General features: G+C 37.8%; 2 protein-coding genes across 3 annotated transcripts; one reads left to right on the top strand and one right to left on the bottom strand.

Moving 5' to 3' along the window:
* Positions 1-1689: 1689 nt before the first annotated feature.
* On the top strand, positions 1690-5633 carry LOC131321005 (membrane magnesium transporter). The gene is made up of 4 exons (XM_058351977.1): positions 1690-1890; positions 1983-2035; positions 3147-3247; positions 5060-5633. Exons 1-4 carry the CDS (start codon positions 1818-1820, stop codon positions 5148-5150), a joined length of 318 nt encoding a protein of 105 aa, XP_058207960.1. The 5' UTR covers positions 1690-1817; the 3' UTR covers positions 5151-5633.
* Positions 5634-6674: 1041 nt separating this feature from the next.
* Positions 6675-10433, bottom strand: LOC131321004 (transcription initiation factor TFIID subunit 8). 2 transcript variants are annotated; one of them, XM_058351976.1, is made up of 3 exons: positions 10184-10433; positions 8625-10037; positions 6675-7116 (listed from the first exon to the last, which is right to left on the bottom strand). In XM_058351976.1, the coding sequence occupies exon 2, from the start codon at positions 10010-10012 to the stop codon at positions 8786-8788; it is 1227 nt and encodes a 408-aa protein (XP_058207959.1). In that variant the 5' UTR covers positions 10013-10037; positions 10184-10433; the 3' UTR covers positions 6675-7116; positions 8625-8785. The 2 variants fall into 2 exon arrangements, with proteins under 2 accessions (XP_058207959.1, XP_058207958.1); XM_058351975.1 differs by having other exon boundaries at positions 8180-10433.
* Positions 10434-13881: the final 3448 nt, after the last annotated feature.

Genomic DNA, 13881 nt, shown 5'->3' with positions numbered 1-13881 from the left:
TGACCGTTTATGAAAATTTTGAAATTATGGAAGAAAGAGAATAGTTACGCAATTAGCTAGTAAAATTTTAATACACAAAATCAAGATGTCGATATAAACATGGTTTTACGTCCTCGATCTCTTTTTCTCTTTGTTAATGATTGTTATTTTACTTGTAATTATTTAATACTATCATTTTGTGGAAATGGATGGGACAACATTTGTAATCTCGTAGTAGAATTTTGTGAGTGAAAAATGATAGGACAACATTGTAATCTCGTTAAGTTAGATAACAAAATAAGTACGAACATACGGGAAAGGGTGCAAAAATCACCGTATTTCAATGATAATCAATGCATCATGAAATTTTATTTTGAACTTTGATCTAACGTGACAATATTTTTGTCACAAGTAAGATGCTGGTATGTTAGTAAAGTTAAATTATCACGATAGACGAATGTTGTTTTATTGATATTTGGGCGGGTATTTTTTGTACATCTCTTTAATAATATGTTACTAAGGCCATCCACAGTGGTATAATCAAATGTTAATTGTTTTTAAAGTTAACAATGTTTGTGCAAAAGATGGCTCACAATGGTATAATCAAACTTAGCAACATCCTTAAAAACAATCAAATTTTAAGTTTTGGATAACCAAAACTAGCAACATTTTTCAATAATCAAAAGCATTTTTAAGCTTTGGATAACCAATTTTAGGCTGTGAACCCCTTATTTTGGTTATGGACTAGAAGCGACCATTGTGAACCTCAACATTGGTAAGCTTAACAACCTTTTAAATGAATAATCAAAAGCTGATGTGTCAACTTTTGATTATCTATTTTTGATTATACCATTGTGGATGGCCTAAGATGTTGTTTCTCTTAGGCCCATTCCAGAAACCTTCTTAAAAAATAAACAGCTTATTTCACATTTTCAAACTAAAGAATAAAGTAAATTTAAAATAATTTTTTAATTTTTTTTGCATCATATAAAAGATCTCATCGAGATCTTCCAAAAAAGATCTATATTGCATATTTTTATATTTCAATAAGCCCATAATATTTAAGCTTGAAATTGCTTTCTTAAAGAATAAGGGTTTTTTTTTTGTTCCGGAACGAAGCCTTACTTTTTTAGTTTTTCTAAGTTGTCTTTATTCAAAAATTTTCGTGTCTGTTGGTCATGTGCTAAACATTTGTGGATTATTCGTTCGCCTAACAAGTAAAAAAAAAAAAAACCCAGACTTTATGGGTTTTATTTTGGATTTTTCAAAATTTTTGGGTAAAGGTAGAATAAAAAAATTATTTTTTCAATTCCTCTAGTTGAGACAAATTAATAATTCACAAAAGTTTGGTGCAAAAATAATAAATGCAATTTATTTTAATAAGAATAACATGCCGAAAAAAAAACACCAAAAAAACTAATGTGAACAAGAGCTAAGTGCTCGTGGAGCAATGCTTCACACGAATCACAATACATCACATTTTTACTTTGTCCCCAAACACAAGTCATGGAACCCGTGGTATTTACCAATCAGTACATCTCCAAGAGCAAAGAACAATTTCTACTTTTACCACAAAAAAAAAAAAAAAAAAGGAAAGAAATTTCTACTCTTTAACGGAATGGGCCAAAGAGGTTAAGGTCACGAAAATCTATAACTTCGGGGATGAAGGTGTAATTTTCTCAAACTAAGGGGTTAACTGTTCTAAATACGGACTCTTGCCTTAGTTGGATTTGAAAATAACGAAGCACCACTCCTTGGATTCAGCTCGGTGATCGATCCCTTTCATTCTCCGCCGTCGACAAATCCGATTTACCAGAGATTTCTCCGGCCGTCATAGAATGGGGCCGGGCTTCATCGCCGGCGTCCTTGGAGTCTTGATCCTCTCCCACGCGGCCTACTCTACCATCCAGTGTAACCCCTCTCTCTACAAAACATTCAAATCTAAATTAGGGTTTGTTCGTAGTGATTTCGACTAAATTGTGCTGGTTTGATTTCGGTTTCAGATAGATCTCTGCTGAAAATAACGGAGGAGGAGTTCTCCGGGCCACCAATCAACGTAATTCTTTCAGTATATTGTACTACTATTCTTTTGCATATGTTTAGATAGTGAATATAGAAATCTATATGCCCCGTTTGGAAAGAAGTGGATTTCAATTTTCATGTTCAATTTCAACTAGGATGTAAGAGGTTTAGCCATCTATATGTGGCCTGTAAAACTAGACTAAAGATGGATTAGAGGTGGAAGCCAAGTGTATTTTAGTTTAGATCTCTGGATAGCTACAGTACTTAACATGACAAAATTGATATTACTCCTATTGCTTAGCTCAATCATTCTACAACCACACCCATTTTACATACCCAAATATGCACACACTCACACAAGTGTTGGGGCCCCAACACTTTGTGTGAGTGTGTGTGCATTAGGGTGTGTAAAAGTCTTTGAAGCACGGAGTGGGGATGGGGGAGCAGAGGCACTTAGAAGCTCCTAAGATTGGGAGCGCCTAATTAGCTATTTCCAATGCACAGCTCTCAAATGCAAGTTATAATACTTGTTATGATTTTGAAAACTTTGTTTAATGAAACTAAGTGAGATCTATCAAACAAGATCGATAGTGTATATAGTAGTATGCGACGTGTGAATAGTGAAAATGGGCATCCTTTTTTGGGACGGAGGGAGTATGAGCTATTAAATCTTGGGTTGATTTATTCTCATTGAATAGTGAAGTGTCTGTTGGATTGTGTCCCACATCGCCTGGACAAGCCCCCTCTATGCTGGTTATAAGGCCCTAGCTTCCCTCTCCTTAATACCTGGGTTTTAAGGAGACTTTATGGGCTGAGTTTTCTAACATGGTATCAGAGCTTTGGTTGGGCCTTTCGTTGGTGAACCGTTGTCTGGTTGCCACGCTTTGTGGGCTAGGGGGTGTGTTGGATTGTGTCCCACATCGCCTGGACAAGCCCCCTCTATGCTGGTTATAAGGCCCTAGCTTCCCTCTCCTTAATACCTGGGTTTTAAGGAGACTTTATGGGCTGAGCTTTCTAACAGTGTCCAATCCCTTCATTTGAAATCCACAGATATTCAAATGAAGCCTTAATGTCTTGATACCAGAAATGATAATTTGATATACTTTCATGTTGTTGTTTTTGCATCTGGGGTTCTGGCATTGCAGGTAGTTGTTGAATTGCTTTTAGGGCTGGTTTTCTGTATCTGGGCAGCACTGACTGTTCCAGGGCAATTTCGCTCGATCCTCCCCCATTCAGAGGAGAACAGGTAGTTTGTTGTTTCTTGAGTTCAGTATGCAATCTAATTGCTTATATTGGTTATAAATAACAGCGGAATTGAGAAATAAGGTGGTCGGGGCTGTTATATTGAGATTCAAGACGGCTTAGTATTATTTATGAACTTTTATGTTGCATCAGAAATTGTCAATTGGTGTAAGAAGCTATTTTTCTTGTGAAACATAAGACTGCTTTTGATCCAAATTTGGTAGACTATCTTTTATTACCGAGCATGTAGTGAACCTGTTGGAAGGTCCGGTGCTATCTAAGAAATCTCAAATAATGTTCCTGCGATGCTAGAACAACTACCTTCTCTAGTTTAGGTCATAAGGGGAAAGTAGTTTGGATTTGAGATTTGATGAATAAGCGAGAAATGAGTGTACTGTTTTATTGTTGCTTGCAACTGAATACTGCTTTTATTATTTCAATTATTTGGAGATTATCATGAAGTTCCCGTTGTTGAGTACATCGCAATTCAAGTCTCTTTCAAACCTATTAGAAAGGTGCATATTTGTGTTATGATACTACAGAACATAGAGGGAGGTCCACAATTTGTGCCCAACTTCTTTCTATGTTCTTTGACTGACCTATTGTTAGGGGACAGCACAAGCTACAATCCACATTTTTGAACTAATTTGACGGCTGGGTGAACCTCTCTTACCTCGTTTGTGTTGTGTCATATCTAGTGGCTACTCATTGGTGTTGGCCATTGGGGTTAAGGCTTGGGTCCAAGTATAAGAATCTAGGCTAGAGTGGAACTTGGACGACAACCATTTTCAGAAAATAGTGATAATGTTTGTTTGAGCCCTTGTCCAGCTCTCCAGTCAAATTGTATTACAAGAGGCCAGGAGCTGTTCATGGCCTTTGCTTGTGTCATATCTACTTTAATGGTATAGCTGTTGCCGCATAGGATCAAGTCTCATACCAAACACTTTCATCCTTGTTTTGTATTGCCTGCTTTGGAAGAGTCACTTTCACCTTCTTAAAATTCTCTGGTAATAGAACTATATAGTTTTCTCTGCAAAGGTCAACTTTCTGCTTCTTGTAAGTAGTAATCTGTATGTTCGTTAGCCATACTCAAGATAATACTTGTCTTAATTCTTTGCGCAAGCAAATCTGTAACGCGCATCTTAATTGATGCTAGAATGTTTCTGTCTTTACGTGTCAGGTATTGTTATCAATATTGCATCACAAGAATGTAAGCTTAACTTAGTTAAAGAGGCAAATGAACCGCCTAATTTAAAGTTTTTTATTTTTTTATTTTTTTGAATCAGGCCTAATTTAAAGTTGAATCCATCCATTTACCGACATTATTCTTTCTTCTATCTTTTTTACCAGCACTACTCTTCTGTTTGTTTAAGTACACGATAGACAACTGTTTTAGGCTCACCTTGAGAGCAGTTAATTACTGGACTCTCTAAACAATAATTTTTAACCATTAAATCCAAGCTTCTATGGACCATTGAGAGCTTAGGATTGCTTTAAACTGCAGTTTGCCTCAATTCGTCGTACATTTCTTCAGTTTGCCTTTTGTTTTATTGTTTCTCTCCTTTTTTTTATTCTTTTTACCTTATAACAAGAAATGAATTGCCTCTATTAGAGGGCAATAGTATTCAAAGCCTTGTTCCAAATGTCCAGTGGGTTGAATTCTTGATTTGCATTTCTCAGTGATCTTTCTGTACTCTTGCTTTTTTTAATTTAACGTCTGAAAACATGTGTATCGGGGTATTCAACTTCGTAATATTTTCTTTGCTGTTCATCTGGAAATGTTTGGTTAATGGTTTTTCTGTCTTCTTGGGTGCAGGGTGGTCTCTTTACCTGCAAATCTGGATTTCATGATCTTCAACCATCGTGGGAAGGCATTTCCTTTAGATGTTGACCTGAAGTTGAAGTGAAAAAAAGAAAAAGAATGGACTAGAAGCATTCATAGTTAATCAGATTTTTGAGTATGTTATTGTAGCAGTTGCAATTCACATGGAGCTAACTAGAAAAGTGCTTGTGCGTTTGAATGGACACGTGGTGCGAAAAGGAAAATTGGACCTTCACATGGTCATTATTTGGGACATGAAAAAATTACTAGAATTTTAGTGAATGTGATTTCAGTTATGTTATCAAGTTTCAACATTTACAACAGGCTTGGTTATAAAGCAAGAGTGTTGAACATATGAAGTTTTTTTGTGGTAAGGTAACTTAGCAAGTTGTCTCGCTGTTGGGGATATTATTTCCACTTCTTTTGGATTAGAATTCCTTACGTCGGCTATTGGCTTTGCCCTAGTACCAAAATCTCTATCTTCTCATCAGTTATTGGAACCTCGGATTCATTGATAAGGTGATACCACCTAATGTTTTTTTATAACATATCTTGCTTCCATTGCTAATTGCTCACATCTCTATTTATGATTGCTTTACTGTGACGGTTTGTCCAATTGTCAATGTAGTTGTACCTTTTTGTGGTGCGAATTTTTATTTTTATTTTTATTTTTTTTTTGTGGTGCGAATTCTTGAAGGGGAAAATTATTCCAAAGTTTGTTTCGTTACGGTTTTATCCATGCGGAATCCAAGGAGAACGACGTTTCAGCTGTTGGGTTGATTATCAAACGGAGCACAGTTGGGTAAAATCTGAGTTTTGTGAAGTCTTTGCTCACTTATCTGTACTGCAAATGTAGAAGGTTTAAATAAGATCTCTGAGCAGTGAATTCAAGAAATCGATATCTGCCTCAATTTCCCTCCAACAAAATAAGAAAAAGAAAAAAGAGAATCAGACCCTGAAGGGCAGAGCCATTTTGGACTCATTTCCCCCCCACACCCCCGTCTTTTTTTTATTATTTTTTGAACAGAATTTCTCCCCCCCTCTGCAAATGAAAAAAGAACAGAAACCCCTACAAATGATAGTAGCCCGTGTAACTTCATTTCCCTTTGAGAGTATTTTGAAAACCAGTTTAGATGTTTAGTCAAGGTTATTCACCGATATTGCCTTTCATGTCGCACACTAGTAGTCTTTCACAACACATTCACCCCCCGTGTTGGTCGTAAAGGGTACCCCTGCAGGCAAATCACACGCCTGTGTTGAACAGAAGCTGTGAAAATTCATCAGATTCTAGCTTGGTTTTCCCTTCAACAACCACATTCGTCTTGGAAGAAATCATCACTACTGTTATCCATGTGAATGTGAAATGGATATGGATATGGAACAGAGATGTAAGGAAAACAATACAATATTTATATCCTTGAGGATGATTGCAACTTATCCCTGAAAATATCCTTATTCAAAATCACTGTCATCCAAACAGAGCCTTTAAGCAATGGCTCATTCCCCCACTACAAATGTCTTTCCATTTGTAGAGTCCCTTTTCTTCATGGTTGTTTTCATACGGAGAGAGGCCAAGTTTTGGGGGACCCCCCTAAAAAAGGACCAGACATGGGTGAACATTAAATGAGCTTTACCACTTTCAGCTACAAATGAATCTATAAATGGTACAACAGAAACTTTCCAATAGAAACAAAAAGAGAAACACTGACAAGAGTACCCTCTATTGGATTTGGTGGAGAACGAGATGCAAAGTAATAAATCGAAGTACATGAGTCAGTCTAGATTGCAGGTCCAAGTAAGTAGCTGCTTTCTCTACCAAGACACCAGAGACTGCAACGGCACATAGAAGATCGAGGATGAAGTTCACCGACAAGGCCACTTCCCTGTGTTCGCTCCTGGCAGTGGTGAAGCAAAAAAAGTTCTTGGTTGCCTTCAGTTTTCTTCGATATCCTCCCTTCGTCAAGTTACTCGAAGAAGCCGAACGAGTATTTGGATTTGATCAGCCGGGTGTCTTGGCCGTACCATGCGAAGCAAATGAGCTCCAAAGAATTCTGTCGAGAAAAAGGATTGATAACCACGAAATCATGTAAAATATGCTTCAATAATATCAATGTGCTCAGTCTAGCCATTCTTTATATCTGCTCAACCTCGTACTCTAGAAGTTTTTCCTTCTGCAACTTTTATCATGAGTTGGTAAACAGACTAGAGGACCCCCTTACCATCAACTTCATTAGTCTGCCACCAAACATGTATACATTCAAATATATCTACGCGTACCAGAGTAACTTCAGCACTTCAATGCAATTATAACTGATGCATATTTACTTAACCATCAAAATATACAGAAGGGTCGCGGGGGTTTTGGGTGGGTTGGGGCCAGGGAGGTGGGGGGTGGTTAAGCCGCTTGCGAACATTATTACAATAAGCTACACCAGTACACCCTAAGAAGCATGGACACGTCTACGGGCCTCAGGTATCCATACGTGTCGGTCACAAACACGACAAAGTGTCAAATATGCCTAGAATACATGTTTGTTTATTCTATTTATTTTACTCTGACACATTGTATGGATAATCTAATCTAGGACACGTTGGGGACAATCTTGGGACATGCTAAGGACAGAGAGGTTAAAAACAATTTCAAGACTCGGCCCGGAGTGAAAACTTCCACAGATTTATGGTTCAAGGATAGTTATACAAGAACAATGGCCATTATTCATGGTGTTAATCTAATTTGATGGATATAATGTTTTTGACTTCTATATGAATTCTTTACAGGTACATCTATAAAAAAAAATATATCATATGTTTGACATGTCCCCAAAGTTTCCGTGTCCTAATTATTGAAGAAATGATGTGTCTGTGTGTCCTGTCGTGTCCGTGCTTCTTAGGCTACACCAAACTGGATTGAGAATATTCAAAAACTCAATCAATGAGATTTATACAAAATGGCAAATGTTCCTTTTGTGAATATTACATGGCTGTGAAATGGTCAGCTTGATCAGGACACAAATTTTGTTTGCCCTAAAATGATAGGACGGCATTGAAGGCTGGTGGCTTACACAAGAATACATGTTTGCTTTGTTTATTCTATTTATTTTATAAAATGCTTACTTATTCAAGACGGAGGTTACGAACTGCCTGAATATGATATTGTTCGTCCATCTTACTAACTGCCAAGGGCTGTTAGGGTATCTTCCGTCCAAGCAAGCGACCAAGTTTTGAGGGAAATTAGGCATGGCCAAATCTGGGCCCCTCTCTTTTAAACAGGGCTGATGTGTCAAAATCTGCTCGCTCGAGCTGTCCCATCCAGTCCAAACATGGGTAGGAGAGAATCCAATCCCCCAACCACGAAAAAATACAAAAGTAAAGTAAGAATTCTCGTTTAATTGGCTCTGAACCATGGTATGATATGTGAGGAAACAGTGCAATGGAAATGAAACACAGAACTACAGGCATCTGTTCCTCATTGGAGAGCAGATAAAATGGGATGCTTTATTTATCAAAGAATTGTCTGCACAACAAAGCTACAGCCAGATAGGAACATGCAGTAGCATACCTTAAAAAAATGTTTTCAGCTATAGGACAATATGAATCTTCCATCTGAATTCTCAGAACAAGCGCCACATGACAACATGCCTTTAACATTTCAGCTCCATCTGCTAACTATCTGAAGAATGGAATGACTTCCATCAAACATGCCATTCACTAATTTCAAGGTTACAACTGAGTGAGCTCCAGTGGGTTTTCCATAGATTGTCTAAGAATTAACCCAGCTCTCCTTTTCTTGTCATCCCTTTCATCTTCTCGCACGATCCAGGCTGCTGCTATCCCATTATTTCTGTTCTGAAGACTCAAATCTAGAGACTCGCCTAATATTCTCTTCCCAATTCTGAATTTCAAACGAACAGCAGGCCTCTTGTCTGCAATAACCTTTTTATCAACATCACCAGAATCAGAAGAGCCAGGAACAGCATCGGCAGAAAGCTTCATTGCTTCAATGGCGGGAGCAAATGTGTCTAACACAGAAACATGGTTTCCAGGAACAGCATCGGCAGAAAGCTTAGCTGGCGGAGGAACAGCTGGAAAATCTCTCTCTTCAGCTAGAGGAGGAACAGAAGTGTCAAACACAGAACCATGGTTTCCGGGAACAGCATTGGCAGAAAGATTAGCTGGCAGAGTAACTTGGGAAACATCTCTCTCTCCAGCTTGAAGAGGCGTAACAAGAAAAGGGTTGCTGCCAGTTTTGGCAACTTTTAATGCCTTCCCCTCATCACTCTCGTGTACAGAAGTGTTAGCTACTGCAGAACCATTACACACCAACCGTTGCTGCAAACTCAACAAAGAGCTCTCTGCTTTCCTTCTCTGCCTAGCTAGTTCAATCTTATCAGCATGAGGATCTGTCGCCCTTTCATTCCAAGTGGGCGTGTGTATGTACGTGTGAGGATCAGGAAACGCCGGCAACCAAGCTGGAACGTGCTTGAATGCCGGCGTTTCACCCATTTGCGTAAAACTAGGTGTCATAGACCGGTTTCTCGTCACCGGAAATTTCGGAACTGGCTGAGCAAACGGGACTTCCTCAGCAGCACCCACATACTCAATAACCTCCCTCACTGTACCTGAACCCGTTAAACGATGACTTACCTCAGAAGCACCCGAAAAACCCCTACATAAACCCAAATCTTCTAACCCTTGAATAACATCAAACACATTGCACTCGGTCCTACCAGCTAAATTGGCATAAAAACTTGCCGTCTTCCCTAACCCTCGTAAATATCTAATCGTAATGTCCGTCAGAGCTTCCAGAGCCGAATCATTGAAGCTCTCAAACCCTACGCTCTGACAAATCTGCGCCACGGCGATCCGCGACACCTCTCTGCCGAACTCGTTTCCATTCTCTCTCTCCTCTCTCTTCTTCCCCTCCGCTTTACTTCCTCCATCGCTCATGTTCAATCCCACGTATCATTTAGGGCTTCGAAACGGGGAAAAAAAAATTTCAAATTTCCCAACAATATTCAAGAATTCACAAAAGACTGGTTCGATAAACAAGAACTATAAACACGTGTGTTGATGAAGGAGGCCCTAGAACCAATTATTGTGTGAGATAGAAACGCTCACCTGTGGTTCGAAAACCGTTGGTTGAACACCACACGTGAGTGAGCAAAGAGATCCGTCGAGGGTTTGGAGGAACCCTAGAAAGAGAGAGGTGGAGGATGGTTCTAGGGCCTTTTAGGGATGGAGAATTGAAGGGAAGTTGACTCGAGAGTGATTTTAGGGTTTCTCGATGGTAAACAAATAAACCCTAGAAAGGACAAATCGCCAGAGGAGGAGGGGGAAAAGAGGTCTGTCTACGTTTCGGGAGGGTTTTATTTATAGAACCGGGCTGCGAATAGAGAGGCGTGAAAAGAGGTCTACGTTTGGGATTTTGTCCGTTTGGATATTAAAATTGATTTTTGCACTCTATTTTTAATTATTGACACTTTATTTTTTGTTTTTTATATATGAAATTATAACAATATATTTCTGTGTAAGAGAGTAAATAAACACTAATAAAATAAATTGTAATTTAATAATTTCATATAAAATAAAGACAAAAAATGGAGTGCCAATTGTCTAAACATAGAGTGTCAAAATCACTTTTCTATTTTTTGCTTTCTTTTTCTTTTTCTTTTTGGGATTGAATTTTCTTTTGTTTTTTTGTGACTATTTTGAAGTTGCGAAAATCTATACTTCTATATTGTATACTAAGCAAGTGTAGTTTCTAAAAATAAAATAAAGCTTATAACTCTCTCTCCAATGTAACATTCAAATAATAAAATTTATTTTCTTCTTCTTCTTTTTTCCTACACTTGGCACAATACCAAAACTTAAATCTAAAATAAAAAACATTCAAATTCCCTTTCATGCTCAAATATTCTTTCATTAAATTTTTACATTTAATATTAAATTATAAATAATGAAGGTTAAATAACTTTTTTTCCTCTCACTTCCGTGCATTGTAGGGATACGATTTATTACTTGTGTCGTACTGTACGACACAAGTAACAATTACTCCGTAAATAAAAATGTAGGAGAGAAAGGTTAGAGTTGGGTATATTTTACGGGCAAATTACGCTAACCTCTCTTTTCCTAATTGTCCCTTTAACATAACTAATACTCCAGAGTCCAGATAACATAAGTTCGCATTCGAACAGCAGATAAAAAACATAAGGTTGCGTTATTATTATTATTATTTATTTTTACCCTCGCATGGTAACACAAATTTTACCTACTTTACCTCAGTTGACCAATTTGTCTTCAACTTCCTAAGTTCATTTCTCTCTCCCTCCCTCTCTCAAAAGGAAATCAATCGGTTGAACAACCGGGGGCACCAAATTAAGAAGATGGAATCGTTTTTGTATTGGCAAATCAGGGATCCTCTCCGTCTACTCTGATCCGATAGCAAAAATTAACAATTTAATTTCAGGTCATGAATTTGTTTTTTATTTTTTTTGTTGGTTAATTTGTGTGTTGAAGGAGTAAAATATTTTGATTTTGGATCTCCTCGTTCTTTTTCTTTTTTTTTTGGTCAAAATATGTCTTTCCTCTCAGCCCCAATATTATCGCATTGAAGAAAAGGCCTGCTTGCATGCATTCGAGTTTACATGTGACTGTTTGTGACTAGGAGATAAAAAAATTTAATACCCATGTACTGTATTTATTAGTCTATGCTGCTGCTGCTGCTGCTTTTCTTCAGGAGAGAGAGATGCCTACAACTCACACCCATATGGTGTTGCACCATACGCAATACAACTTCAGCTTCAGATATGGCTTCTCAGAATTGACAACCTTCATGGATTGTGCCTTGCGCCCAAAGTTGCATTTTTTGCGCGCCAAGCGTATCTCAACTCTAAGTCTCTACCATGTCGGCGATGTCGCCACTCACGCTACTAACTGAAGAAGCTACCATTTTCAAACCTTCAAACACATACGATGAATCAGAAAGAGAGGAATAAGAAGGAAAATATAGAGAGAGGGAGAGAGACGGAGAGAGAGAGAGAGACGAGGGGATATTCAATCATGTTGGATGTTTTGTTTCGTACTTAAAGGTCATAGATGTCCTAAAACAAGTCAACCACAGAGGTTGCACATAAAGGGAAGCACGTGCGCAAGACATTGTCTGTTAGCTTAGACGGGCACACAAGTCCACAAAGTACAGAACATTATGAGTTATATAATAAACAATTAAATTGAGGTGAATGGTGCATGTAACTGTATATAGAGTAAATCACAAGAAATATAAATGAAGTTTCCTCAATAATTTACGCATTCTAAACAAACAAACCAAACAAATTAAAAGTGATTTTGTTTAGGCATTGTTTTCGTTCAATTAAGTATTTCCAAGGAAAAGGCACCAGTCAAAGAGTTGGAAATGAAAAGTACCAAACAATTAAAGTGCCCCAAATTTATATATTCATCATTAGTTATACACACAATTTTAGGGGTGTGCAAAAAATACGCTACCCACCAAGGCACCAAATCGTCTCAACCAGAATCAATCCACACCGCCATCTTCAGCAGGGAAGGAAGGATCAAGGATGAACGGGTTCGATTGGACAGTTGGTAAGTCATGTGGTTGGTTCAGTGTCGGCCCCGACGTTTGGGTTGTCCAAACCCGACCTCAAGTTTAGTTGCCCGCTTATTATTAAGTCATAAAAAATTTAAAAAATACAAGGCAAAAAAAACCAAGGTCACAATGTGCTTTTAGTTTTAATTCTATCAAAAAATTAAAATTAAAACGAAATTCGGGTTATAGTGCTTTTTGATTTAGCATGATTCGATTCAAAAAAAAAATTTGATGGGTTTCTATTTTTATCTTTCATTTTTTATTTTGATCATTGTTCTATATTTTATGATAAATTGAAAAAAGAAATATTATGGACCAACTTGAAAAAATTACAAACCTGACTGAAAAAATGGTTAAATTTTTCATTGAAGTTTTTTTTTTTTTTTAAATTCATGAGTTTTGTGTATACGTTATATACATATGCATGTATATTTTTCATATTGCATACATCACTATATATGTGAGTATGCGAATGCGAGTAGTTGTTTTTTCTTTTTTTTGGAGGAGCTTGCCACGTTCTGTTAAGATTCTTATTTTTTAAGTACTTATTTTCCGTTTTACATCATCTTTAATTCAAAAAAATAAATACTTATTTTAATGAGTGCAACATAACCTCCTAATTATTGATGTAGAAGAAGTATCTCTCAAAATTAAAAAATGAACATCAACAACAAATGCCCTTTTACTTTTGGACAAATAAAAAAAAGAGAGAAAAAATTGGGTGCTAAAAGGAACAGCAGCCATGAAGAGAGAGAGAGAGAGAGAGAGAGAGAGAGAGAGAAATTTAAAATAGAACGAAAAATTTAACCTCAGTGTTCGAGGCGGGAATTGAAGAACTTGGGCACACGAGTATGAGGGAACTATGCCCTATTGACCAACAAACCAACACCATCCTTCATGCTGTGTTTGCGTCCAAATATATATCAAAAATGATAGAGGTACAGAAATTTTGGGACCGAATCCGGACCGACGGCCGCCGGCGAGCCATCTCCGGCCACCGGACGGCCGATCCGAGCCGTCCAAAAAGGGGTGCTCCGATCAAGCACCCTACACACCTCGGATGACGTTGATTCCCGCGTGGGGCCCCTCGGTTTTTTTTTTTAGAATTTTTGGACGGCTCGGATCGGCCGTCCGGTGGCCGGAGATGGCTCGCCGGCGGCCGTCGGTCCGGATTCGGTCCCAAAATTTCTGTACCTGTAGTGTTACTCAA

This window comes from Rhododendron vialii, chromosome 3a (assembly GCF_030253575.1).
Source record: "Rhododendron vialii isolate Sample 1 chromosome 3a, ASM3025357v1".
Lineage (NCBI taxonomy): Eukaryota > Viridiplantae > Streptophyta > Magnoliopsida > Ericales > Ericaceae > Rhododendron > Rhododendron vialii.
The sequence above is the reverse complement of the archived record's forward strand: the minus strand, read 5'-3'. Positions and strand labels throughout refer to the sequence as shown.

What these genes read in the sequence shown, in the direction of transcription:
- LOC131321005 (XM_058351977.1), top strand. Translation starts at nt 1,818, where the DNA reads ATGGGGCCGGGCTTCATCGCCGGCGTCCTTGGAGTCTTGATCCTCTCC. An exon ending in TCTCCGGGCCACCAATCAAC is followed by an intron (nt 2,036 to 3,146) that starts GTAATTCTTTCA and finishes CTGGCATTGCAG; the next exon opens with GTAGTTGTTGAATTGCTTTT. An exon ending in CCCCATTCAGAGGAGAACAG is followed by an intron (nt 3,248 to 5,059) that starts GTAGTTTGTTGT and finishes TCTTGGGTGCAG; the next exon opens with GGTGGTCTCTTTACCTGCAA.
- LOC131321004 (XM_058351975.1), bottom strand. Translation starts at nt 10,012, where the DNA reads ATGAGCGATGGAGGAAGTAAAGCGGAGGGGAAGAAGAGAGAGGAGAGA.